The sequence below is a fragment of the Phragmites australis genome, chromosome 4 (genome assembly GCF_958298935.1).
Source record: "Phragmites australis chromosome 4, lpPhrAust1.1, whole genome shotgun sequence".
Classification (NCBI taxonomy): Eukaryota; Viridiplantae; Streptophyta; class Magnoliopsida; order Poales; family Poaceae; genus Phragmites; species Phragmites australis.
Window position 1 is genome coordinate 4,224,351 of NC_084924.1, and position 11,678 is coordinate 4,236,028.

At 44.4% G+C, this 11,678-nt stretch overlaps 3 protein-coding genes across 3 annotated transcripts; 1 reads left to right on the forward strand and 2 right to left on the reverse strand.

Moving 5' to 3' along the window:
• Positions 1-123: 123 nt before the first annotated feature.
• LOC133915318 (alpha N-terminal protein methyltransferase 1-like) lies at positions 124-2,972 on the forward strand. The gene is made up of 8 exons (XM_062358437.1): positions 124-407; positions 519-657; positions 836-894; positions 1,142-1,261; positions 1,356-1,457; positions 1,959-2,013; positions 2,195-2,292; positions 2,374-2,972. The coding sequence occupies exons 1-8, from the start codon at positions 192-194 to the stop codon at positions 2,500-2,502; spliced, it is 918 nt and encodes a 305-aa protein (XP_062214421.1). The 5' UTR covers positions 124-191; the 3' UTR covers positions 2,503-2,972.
• A 377-nt stretch (positions 2,973-3,349) lies between these two features.
• Positions 3,350-5,753, reverse strand: LOC133915319 (dihydroceramide fatty acyl 2-hydroxylase FAH1-like). Its single transcript, XM_062358438.1, has 7 exons — positions 5,616-5,753; positions 4,901-4,966; positions 4,472-4,564; positions 4,199-4,395; positions 4,009-4,114; positions 3,724-3,870; positions 3,350-3,627 (listed from the first exon to the last, which is right to left on the reverse strand). The coding sequence occupies exons 2-7, from the start codon at positions 4,949-4,951 to the stop codon at positions 3,514-3,516; spliced, it is 708 nt and encodes a 235-aa protein (XP_062214422.1). The 5' UTR covers positions 4,952-4,966; positions 5,616-5,753; the 3' UTR covers positions 3,350-3,513.
• A 1,270-nt stretch (positions 5,754-7,023) lies between these two features.
• LOC133915320 (tubulin beta chain-like) lies at positions 7,024-10,054 on the reverse strand. The gene is made up of 3 exons (XM_062358439.1): positions 9,573-10,054; positions 8,130-8,399; positions 7,024-8,015 (listed from the first exon to the last, which is right to left on the reverse strand). The coding sequence occupies exons 1-3, from the start codon at positions 9,964-9,966 to the stop codon at positions 7,342-7,344; spliced, it is 1,338 nt and encodes a 445-aa protein (XP_062214423.1). The 5' UTR covers positions 9,967-10,054; the 3' UTR covers positions 7,024-7,341.
• Between the last annotated feature and the right edge of the window lie 1,624 nt (positions 10,055-11,678).

The following is an 11,678-nucleotide window of genomic DNA, read 5'->3' on the forward strand; positions in this document are numbered from 1 at the left end:
ATTAGATTGTAGAAACGTTTTTTCTTTGTGAAATCGTGTATCTTCAAGGCCTTTCATGAAAATAGTCATGCCAAAAGAGGCGAACGCCGCAAACCCTATATATGGGCAAAGGTGTTAGGTGTCAGGTGTTGCACCCCCCCCCCCCCGGCTCGCGCGCAAGCAGCTCGTACTTCGCCGCCGTCGCCGGAGAGATGGATTCCCGTGGCTTCGATTCCGCCGGCCGCGTCTTCTCCAGCGCCATCGAGATGTGGGCGGAAGAGCTAGGCCCCACCGCCACCGCCACCGCCTCCTCCGCCGCGGAAGCGGAAGCCGCCCCGGCCGCCGCAGACAACGGGGGCGCCGGCGAGGAGGCGGGCGGAGACGGGAAGCGCAAGGAGTGGTACTCCAAGGCAATCGCCTACTGGCAAGTAAAGAGCGTTCACTCGGCCCCTCTCCCCTGCTAAACCCTAAAACCCCAATCCGAATGCGCACTCCTCGCTTCGAATTTAGCTTAGAGGTTTCTCGAATGGGTGCCGTAGGGTGTGGAGGCGTCGACCGAGGGAGTCCTGGGAGGGTACGGGTGCGTGAACGACGCGGACGTCAAGGGCAGCGACGCCTTCCTGCGCCCTCTCCTCGCCGAGCGGTTCGGCACCGGAAAGCGCCGTCTCGTTGCGCTTGGTGAGTTGATTACTGCCAGGAGCTTTTAGCTAGTTCATTAGAGCTTATTTCTGTATGCCTGTGTGGATTTTCTCGTGGCACTTTCTCTTCCTTCTTTTGTGCTTCATAGTGTTCAAATTATGGTATCGTTCTGTGCTATGTGCGATGTTCTAAAGCATTGTTTCTGAAATTGTGGCAGACTGTGGTTCGGGCATTGGGCGGGTTACGAAGAATCTTCTTCTCAGGCATTTCAACGAGGTATGCAACTAATGCTCTTCCACATGAGCTTATGCTTTAATCCTGAATATGACTCCATACCCATGCACTACAGTTTCTAATAGTTATAAGCATACTATGATGCCGGCAGGAAATGACATACTTTCATTCTTCTACTGTATACACCGTTTAATTTGTTGTGATTTCATGTTTTATCTGTGATACTTGTGTTGTGTCTTATTCGTATGTTTCACTCCTTAGTTTTGAAACCTGAAATTTGGTTATTCAGGTTGATCTTGTTGAGCCAGTATCTCATTTTCTAGAAGCGGCACGGGAAAATCTTACTGGATGTATGGACCAAGGAGAAGATTCGCACAAGGCTACCAACTTTTACTGTGTGCCTCTTCAGGTTGGTAGCCATAGATCATTATCTCTGGTCCAATATTCTCTGAACAATTTTTTTTCCACTTCTTGCATATTATTTAGTTCACTTCTTGCTTCAGGACTTCGCTCCCGAGGAAGGAAGGTATGATGTGATATGGGTCCAGTGGTGCATAGGACAACTTCCTGATGATGATTTCATTTCATTTTTTAATCGTGCCAAGGTGACTTTCTTAATTTATATTCAATCTTATGCTGATTTTTTGTTGGGTAATATTGAAATATTTGTTTGGGTAATATTTGTTTGTGAAAATTCTAACACTTGCATTGGCATGCTAATACTATCATTTTAGTTTTTAGTGAATGGAAAATAATCTCTTTTCTTTTCCATGGAAATAATTGCTTGCAGATGAACTTCTTATGCACTAGTAGAAAGATCGTCATTGTGTATCTTTAAGCAATTACCTGTCCAAATGTTGTATCGATAGTTGGATATCAGTCTTTGTTCTAAGACAACCCCGTTTGCCTATATAAGCCATGTTATTCAAACCATGCTATTTTACTAAAGGCCTAATTGCAGTTCCATTGAATGAAGCCTTCAAAATGTTCATGTTTATGCGCTTATTAGTAGAGCTAACATCTGAATCATTTCATGTATATCAATGGCCTAGTATCAATTCAGTCTAAATTTCTAATCAGACATACACTTGTAATGTTGGTTCCAGGTTGGTCTCAAACCTGATGGATTTTTTGTTCTGAAAGAGAACATTGCAAAAAACGGTGAGTCTGCTGTGTCAAATGGTCTGTCTGATTACTGCAGTATACTTCTCTAGAGAAAATTGCTATGGTTTACTCATTTGGAAATTGCTATAACGCACTTGTCTCAAATGTGACACTTGTTTTGAGAAGAGGACCATATGCTTGATGTTGCTCTGACAAAATGCCATGTGTGGTTCTTCAGGATTTGTGTTAGACAAGGAGGATAACAGTGTCACTAGATCCGATCCATACTTCAGGGAGCTATTTAAAAAGTGTGGATTATATATATACAGTGTCAAGGTAAACGCTCGAAATTACAAATGTTATCTAGTTACAATCTTTACCTTTCCCATCACCCATTTAATCTTGCAATTGAAACAGGACCAGAAGGAACTCCCAAAAGAACTATTTGCTGTCAAAATGTATGCTTTGGTGAGCAGTCAACCAAAAATTCCCAATAATGGGAAGAGAAGGCGGCCTAAAAATTCGCCTCGTGTTATCCGCACTTGAAAAATTCCTGTATTAGGTGGGCTGTTGGGCCAACTTATTTGTCTGGTCATTATTATTACTGGCTTGTATCAAGTTCCTAGGACAGCCTTTTGTAACCTCAGTTTAGTTTCATGTACATTTTATCTTGAGATGTCGCAGAGGGCATCTGGTGATAAGAAAACACCCATTAACAGCTGAGATTGGTATCTACAGTGTTACTGGATTACTGCAAACTGCACACGAGCTGCTTCTTCAGGTTTTCTAGGTTCCAATTGTCCAAATTTTATACTATGCAAATCTTGATCTTGCCTTGTTCTTATGGTCTTGAGGAGTTGGTATTGACAGGTTGCAAAACTTGAAGCAGGCATAGGTAGTAGCGTAGTAATGGTTTTGGTTGCAAATCTGGTATTTAACCTGTTGTAAAATTTGTGATTTTCACGATTTGGGACAGCATTGAAGCACCTGTAAAAATGTAGTATGATCAGTTAATAGAATGCCAAACAACCTGATGTTTGCTACATGGAAATGATTGGGTTTTTATTTGTTCTCAGATGCTGCCTATTAAGCTGTGCAAGTTTATCACATGCACAGCTAATAGAAGCACCTATTTGAAGATTGAAGCGAAGTTTATGGGCACTCTTCTAAGTCCGTAGACTGGCCAGACACCCAGAATATCCATCAGATATGTCCCCATTCCCCCAACTGTAATGCTTCTTTATCATTTCTCTTATGATTTCATCACATCTTGCTGTCAGACAACTCATGATGGGGACCCAGAGAAAAACAAGAGAATCTGGCATCTGCAAGTATCTGATGCTCCAATTTGAGAATCACAGTATCACGAATAACTCATTGGCTGGAGACAGAATGTCAAGGCAATGAAAGATCTCCACATCAGAATAGACATCAGTACACCACAGGGACTCGAATGGAATGGACAGAACCAGCATTGCGCCTAACCTCAATATATTACAAATCCACTAGAACCAAACGGAACCTAAAACTATTCATGCAAAGAAAATGTTATGTTCGTCAGTTCTTTCCGGTTGTTGACGGAGGCAATGTCCCGAAAACAATGTCCCAGAATGATGAGGTGATGCCAAAGCCCTTGTCTTGGATTCTGAAGTGGTGGTTGAGGTGATATCGCTGCATAACGGGAAGAGTTGCGCGGAATCAAAACCATGGTCATTTGCATGGAACAGCTAGGTTATTATAACTTTGTAAGTGTGATTTAGTCTTCACCTTGAGATGCTTCGCTGGGTCTTTGGATGGTTGTCCATGGTGCAGGTAGTAGTGAGTGCAATCATACATCACATATCCCAACAGGCCACCGCTAAATAATGCAGGAGTGGTAGATGGAGTTGCAAAGAGCGCCACCAGGTTCCAGAACTGAAAAGTGAAACAAACAGCCACTTAAATTAAATTGGTTGTGTTTCTTCTGAACGGTCAGAAGTTACATTCTCATCAAATTATTCTAAGTTTAGTGTTACTACTTCTGTTGCATGAATGACAGTTTTGGAGCTATACCGGGAAACACAAAATAGCTGTTGCAGCAGGAGGAAATACAAGCCTGAGCGAGTCCATAGGATGCTTATGGTGGCATCCGTGAAGAAGGTAATGTGCGGTGTTTGACCTACAAAATTGCATCAATAACAATTAAATGAGCAAAAGAAAGACCTAATGAGACATTTCCAACTTAAGGTTGAAATGTTCTCACCAGTAGGTTTTAGTCTCAATGTGGAATAGGAAGCGGTGCAAAGTATATTCAAGCAGTGTCCAAATAAATATTCCAAATAGAGCCATCAGAGCTACTTCTTGAATGGTATGACCCATCAAAATAGACTTCACGAACAACCAGCAAACAACAGGCAGCCAAATGGTTGGCACAGCCCACCACTTTGTGCGTGTCAAGAACTGAAGATAGAAAATGTTTGTTCACACAGTTCATTTTCCAAAATCCTCAGTATATCAATATGATGGAATGCATTACCTCCAAAATGTCATTTCCAAAAAAACGTGCACCCTCCTTGCTCACGATAGGTTTGTGAACCCATTCCTGATAACGTTCCTCGAGATGACCAACCTTTATCCACAAAATAAAGAACAAAACCACAAGAAGGCTACTTTAGCAGTGAAGCAACTGGACCAGTTCTAGTCTCCGAATTTTACAACATCAGATTCTTTCATAAGTTACAGCAAAAGAATGCCGACCACAACTATTGGGGAAAAAAAGAGACACAGAACAATTCAACATTTGAGCTGGTTGCCAGAAACTCAGAATTGTACTAAACAATCTCAAAAGCAACGAAAAATTGTAAACTGCGCATGACAATTTCACGAGTTACTTAGCGAAGCTATGATTTCCAAGAACACCACCCAGAACAATTATCACAAAGAACCAAATGGTAGCAAATGATACCTGGAAAACAAGCGGCTTGTTCAGATCAACGGTGAACTCCTGGACAACCATCTTCCCCAGTCAGAGCTGAACCAAAGAATTACACAATACATGCGAAAATGAACAATCAAAAAGCAAAGACAGGATTCAAAAGCTACAATTTCCTACAAGGCTACAACGCAAATGCAAGCCTAACATGTCAAGACAGGTGGTTACCGAAACCAATTAAGAATGACAATGGAAAGTCGTGCCACTAGTAAGCATCAGGCCTAAACACCAAAGAGGATATCATAAGTACCACCTTTTCCCCTTTCCCACGACAACGTTTATCTGCCTGAGCAATCACCAACATGTGACTCCAGCACACAGCAGGCAATCTTTATCTCCCTACTTATCAGTACACAGTGATTGCTCATACGAATTCAGCAACCAGCACTGCGGTGTCACATGAGTGCCTACCTTGTTTACACGAATCTGACAAGAATCACACCGCCGTAACAAATGCGGCCCGGCAATTTCACCCTAGATACAACGTTCTCGTCTCAACAAGGATTGAATCCTGAAGAAACCATGGGCCAATCCTTACGATCCCAAATCTCCCCTAATATCATACATAAACTGAACAGCGTGTACCTAGAACCAATGCACCCACCAAGGGCTACCAAGAAAGAGCGCGAAACAGCACGAGACCAGATGTGATCCGGAGAAGGGACCGAATGGAGTCCGTGTAACTCACCAGTGAGCCAATGGCGGCCTCTTCCCCGGAGCCGGAGCCCTCGCCCCGGGCGGCGAGAGCCGAGAGAGAAAGGAAGAAGGGACGAGCCGGATGACGCGAGGGGTGGGGACGGAATAAGAGAGGAAGGTGGGGGCTATCTCGTAAAAATGTTTCCGCCTCCTCCCTCTCGCACTCTCCCCACGGGATCCCACACCTGTGTGCTGAGCTGTGAGGGTTTGCAAATAGCGAACTATTGCGGGGGGTGCTTCTATAATTGGCGATGCGCCAAGGGCTCTCGCTCTCTCAAATAGGGGGCGCTTTGATGGGGTGGGGCCCGCGTGCCAGCTTGGCGATGGCCTGTACCGTGCTGTGAATTTGTGACGCATGGGACAGTGCATAGCGAGCTATTGCATATGCAAACAAAACAAAACACGGAGAGTGCGCGAAGTCTTCCACCGTTTGTATATAGCATTGACACGTCTAAGTTTTTTTTTTCTGGCAAAGCTGATGTAGCATCACCAAACAGCAAATAGGCATCTAACTTCTATTTTATTGACATCAATTATTTACGGAGAATTTTCAAAGGAATTGATAGTATTTATATTGATTAATATGAAATTCCTACGATCCGGACAGCCCTGGGATGATACGATTCAGTAGACCTTTTCGAGCTGCTTTTCTGTTCTGTTTTCGCTTCACTGTATGTTTGTTTCTCTTTTGTATTTGTTTTTTTTTTTCGAAGAAGCAGCTCTCCTACCAGGTCGTCAAAAGATTTTTTCGAGCGGCTTGCTATTGACAAGGTGAATGTGCGACACACGTGGATCGGCACGTGAACAGGCATAAGAAATCCGTTGTCCATCGTCAGCTACCCAAAGCCTCAGGCCCCGTTTGGATTGGATTATTTTCAAAGGAATACTTCCTGTGTTTTGCTGACGTCGTAGCCGTTTGGAACGCAGGAAACGGCGAGAAAAATTCCTCATGAAAGGTAGGATTGCATGTACCTCATTTCTGTTTCCTACAAAAGTATAGGCAATTCTACCGTTCCTGAGGAATTTTTCTCGCCGTTTCTTGCGTTCCAAACGGCTGCGACGTCAGTAAAACATAGGAAGGTCATTCCTTTAAAATTCCTTGAAAATACTCCAATCCAAACGAGTCTCCAAGGCTGCTTGATGGGTAGGCCGCATGAGCGCTTGACCGGCAGATCCGATCTGGTCTGACCTGCTCAGGTTCTTGAGGAATGGATGCAACAAACCTACCAGAGTTTGCGCTGCACTGCTGACTGCTGCTGCAGCACAAGCGAGACCTGTATGCATCAGCCTGCAGCCCTACATGGAACGATCTGTGAAGGCTTGCGGGCATCAACCAAATGCAACACCAGCTCCTGGAATGGTGGGCATTCTTGAGCCGGCCACACACAGGAAACACGACAGAAGCCATTGACAAAGCTTCACAAAGATGAAAAATCACTGCAACCGATACTCATCAGAACTTACAGGTGACCAGCTCAAGGAGAGCACCCAACAGAGCAAAGCCATATGCTACTGGACCAAGGATGCGAAACAAAACGGACGTCAGCCTACTAGGCAGCAAATTACAGGGACTGGCCGCAGACGCACAGACGCAACCTCAACAATGACAATGTAACCCATCCATCATCAGGCAAGCCACGGAAAGCACAGCGACACAAACTCATTCACAGGGACACAGCCTGGGCGGCCTTGGAAAGGGAACGAGGGGGTGCTCATCGCTATTCGGCCACGGCCTCCTCTTCCTCGTCGTACTCGTCTTCGTCTTCGGCGGTTGCGTCCTGGTATTGCTGGTACTCCGCGACCAGGTCGTTCATGTTGCTCTCGGCCTCGGTGAACTCCATCTCGTCCATACCTTCCCCGGTGTACCAGTGCAAGAAAGCCTTTCGCCTGAACATGGCGGTGAACTGCTCGCTGACCCTGCGGAACATCTCCTGGATGGAGGTGGAGTTCCCGACGAAGGTCCCCGCCATCTTCAGCCCCTTGGGTGGGATGTCACACACGCTGGACTTGACGTTGTTGGGGATCCACTCGACGAAGTACGAGGAGTTCTTGTTCTGGACGTTGAGCATCTGCTCGTCCACTTCCTTGGTGCTCATCTTCCCACGGAACATGGCTGAAGCTGTAAGGTAGCGGCCGTGGCGGGGGTCAGCAGCACACATCATGTTCTTGGCATCCCACATCTGCTGAGTCAGCTCAGGGACAGTGAGGGCACGGTACTGCTGCGATCCACGTGAGGTCAGCGGCGCAAAGCCAACCATGAAGAAATGGAGACGAGGGAACGGGATGAGATTCACAGCAAGCTTGCGCAGATCAGAGTTGAGCTGACCAGGGAACCTCAGGCAGCATGTGACACCACTCATGGTAGCAGAGATGAGATGGTTCAAATCACCAACTGCATTGTAAGAACCGACCTAATCAGTGCCTACTTCTAACTGACAAATTACAGCATATTAAAATTCAGAAGTACCATGGATAATGAATAAAGAATTAGTGAGGATTAACTTACAGGTAGGGGTAGCAAGCTTTAGTGTGCGGAAGCATATGTCATACAGAGCTTCATTGTCAAGCACCATACATTCATCAGCATTCTCAACAAGCTGGTGAACAGAAAGTGTAGCATTGTACGGCTCCACAACAGTATCTGAAACTTTTGGTGATGGGAAGACAGAGAAGGTCAACATCATTCTATCAGGGTACTCCTCCCTAATCTTAGAAATAAGAAGGGTTCCCATGCCAGATCCAGTGCCTCCTCCCAAAGAATGGCAAACTTGGAATCCTGTATGTAAAGCAAATGAGTCATTCTATTATCCACAAACACAAACAGTATTGCAGCATGCAAATGTAAAAAGCAGCCTTGGAGTAAAAAGGTTCAAAAGATGCAGCAGCACTTGAAGGTCTCAAAGAGCTAGAAGTAATCATCAATCATGTTACAACAATTGAGTGATACTTGAACTAATACAACTTCGATAACATTCTGCCACCATGCTTTGGTAGCCCATGAACCCATCTTGGCATGCTACCAAAATATTTCACTAGGGCAAGCCATATTTTGTAGTATAACAAACAAAAATCATAGGGATAATAAAAGACATTTAAGTTAAGCACTTCTTTATTCACCATGAAGACAAGGAATCCATTCTGTCCGGTGTTGACCAAGGAATCCAGTCCAGCTATGACACAATATTTAATTTAGTTTTTAATAGAAAACAGGTCACTAACAGTTGCAGAGTGCCAGAGTGGATCTCCATGCTAACACATCCGACACTGTGGTTACAGTAATAAAATATCCATCCTGCCGACCGTTGATGTTGGTCCAGCTACTTAGCCCAGAAAAGGCTATAGGAGTTTAACCACAACATGCATCAACAGGAAGTCAAGAACATCTCATGGAGCTTAACATTTTGACAAGCACACTTCTAAAATGTTCCATCGAGAAAGTGCCAATATAGTCGCAAATAGACCATACAAGAACACATTAACTTCTATAGCTATGATTCCCGTTCAAACGATCTGAGCCAAACTGTACGAACGCTTGTTGAGTAACAGAAATGACCAATCATCAATTCATCATGCTAGGTAGAAAACTAACCGTATCCACAACAACCAGCAGTTAATTTCAATTCATGCACCGCTATAACGACCTCCCTAGAGACTACAGGCTTTACAATAACACAACACCACTGAGCGAATCGATCAGATCATTCGATCAGCGCATCAACACTCGGGGCAGAAATTACCACATATGACCAACTATGCAAAAAAACGCACCTCCCTGAGATGCGAAATCGAGGTCGATTTTAATTTCATTGTCACCACCAACAACCCCAGATCTAGACTGGATCTAACTCCCCCATGGGCGGTCGCACCCGGATTTAACCCTAACTCCTTAACCCCTAAGGAAAAATCCAACAAAACGATACAGCGCGAGAGATGGGACGAGATGAAATACCCTGGAGACAGTCGCAGTTCTCGGCCTCCTTGCGGACGACGTCGAGGACGGAGTCGATGAGCTCGGCGCCCTCGGTGTAGTGTCCCTTGGCCCAGTTGTTTCCTGCGCCGGACTGGCCGAAGACGAAGTTGTCTGGGCGGAAGATCTGGCCGAATGGCCCCGACCGCACGGAGTCCATGGTCCCGGGCTCGAGGTCCATGAGCACGGCGCGCGGAACGAACCGGCCGCCGCTGGCCTCGTTGTAGTAGACGTTGATGCGCTCGAGCTGGAGGTCGGAGTCCCCCGCGTACCGCCCCGTGGCGTCGATGCCGTGCTCGTCGCAGATCACCTCCCAGAACTTGGCCCCGATCTGGTTCCCGCACTGCCCGCCCTGGATGTGGAGGATCTCCCTCATTGCTGACGCTGCCTCGCCGGAGCAGCTGGGGTCGGAGACGGGGGGGGGGGGGAGCGGACGGGTCGGGTGCGTGCGCTGGCCTGTGCTGTGGGTGAGGGCTGGATTTGAAATAGTGCTTTATGCTGTTGGCGTTGGGGTCCGAGGGGGGGTGGTCCCACCCGGTCGGTGGAAATGGGTGTGACTGCGGTGGGGGATGCGGCGAGGGGCCAAGGGGCGGAGGGTGGGGAGCAGACGTGTGGTGGCGGTGGGGTTGCCTTACGGTTGATCTCCACCGTGATTCTATGATCGGACGGCTGGTAGGTCTTTTTCGCCCGTTTGTTGATGTTCTTTTTACGGAAGTTTCTGGATGTCGTTTCGCCCGTTTATTGATGTTGCTACTGATGGCGATATGGGGGTCCAGGCTGGCCTAACAGGAAGTGGGAGATGGGCGTGGGCTCATGTGGCAGTCTGGCGTCACCGAACGTCGGGCCCACTCGCAGTGAGATAAGCTTGCCTGAGCTGCGTCTGTGCGGCGCTGGGACTGGACTAAACCACTGGTGTCCGCTTTATTGCAAGTAGAAAGTACCCTAGATAGAAAATAGAGAATGATTGTTTTCTTAATTTAATTTAATAAATTATCTATATATATGATGGATATAATAAAAGGGTCTGAAATCCCTTAACTAAAAGATATATCTCTTAGGTGAAGATATCTATTTGCTAATTGATCACTAGCTGTAATTAAATTTTAACACCCCCTCTTGATTAATTGTCTTTTGTAATCATCATGTGATTATCGTATGGAAAACTCCTTATGGGAAAAATCTTAGGAGAAACTAAAGTATTAATATACCATTAAAAATCTTTTAAAATCTAATGAAAAAAATGTAAGGAGAAAATGATATGACATATATTGATAATTGTCTTATTGTAAGCTTATATGAGAAACTTAGGTAGTAAAAACTCATTAGTTAGCTTAGAGAATAATAATTATAAACAATAATTCCTTGAATACTTTTTTTTGAATGCGGAAGTTGGTAAGGACTTAGTGAATAAATATAAGAGATTATCACATGATTTAGTTTGCAAGATTTCTATCTCATTATTTTACAATTCATAAGGATATAACAATTTATGGACAATATGTTTGGTTATATTATTCTTTATGTAATATGTTTGTATTTAAGCAATGAATGAAGAATTATCTTCATAGATAATGGTTGGTGATTCAATAGAATCAATATCACATAATTATTGTATGCGGTTTATTATTCTTGAAGTCATACACATGTATATGATGTTTTAGAATGATAGGTGCAATTAGTCACTGGAATCTGTTTCGATGACTCTTGTGAGAATGTTACATCACCATAAAATCAGTCTATGATATGATGTTATGGGGATCTGCTATATAGTCAGTATGAATATCCCAATATCTTGTTTTTCTGATAGAAAAATCAAGATTTTTGATGCTATAAAGATATCTTTGGATATCTTCTTTGACTCCCTCCTAATAGTGTTGTTAGAGATACGCTATTTAAGCTAGTAAGTTATATGCAAATGCAATATCATGTCTATTGCAGTTTGCAAGATATATGAGCGCTTTGATGATACTAAGATATAGAATTTTATGTTCAATATCTTTTCATCGTCAACCTAATGTATGAATTGATCTTGATTTATATTTAGGGATTAAATGATCATAAGTATTTTGATGGATATGATTGTTTAAT

Coding starts and splice junctions, on each gene's coding strand:
- LOC133915318 (XM_062358437.1), top strand. CDS start 192: ATGGATTCCCGTGGCTTCGATTCCGCCGGCCGCGTCTTCTCCAGCGCC. Junction 408..518: donor AGGCAATCGCCTACTGGCAA/GTAAAGAGCGTT, acceptor TGGGTGCCGTAG/GGTGTGGAGGCGTCGACCGA. Junction 2,293..2,373: donor TATATATATACAGTGTCAAG/GTAAACGCTCGA, acceptor CAATTGAAACAG/GACCAGAAGGAACTCCCAAA.
- LOC133915319 (XM_062358438.1), bottom strand. CDS start 4,951: ATGGTTGTCCAGGAGTTCACCGTTGATCTGAACAAGCCGCTTGTTTTC. Junction 4,115..4,198: donor ATTGAGACTAAAACCTACTG/GTGAGAACATTT, acceptor GCAATTTTGTAG/GTCAAACACCGCACATTACC. Junction 3,628..3,723: donor ACCCAGCGAAGCATCTCAAG/GTGAAGACTAAA, acceptor CCCGTTATGCAG/CGATATCACCTCAACCACCA.
- LOC133915320 (XM_062358439.1), bottom strand. CDS start 9,966: ATGAGGGAGATCCTCCACATCCAGGGCGGGCAGTGCGGGAACCAGATC. Junction 8,400..9,572: donor GAACTGCGACTGTCTCCAGG/GTATTTCATCTC, acceptor CTTTACATACAG/GATTCCAAGTTTGCCATTCT. Junction 8,016..8,129: donor AAAGCTTGCTACCCCTACCT/GTAAGTTAATCC, acceptor CTTACAATGCAG/TTGGTGATTTGAACCATCTC.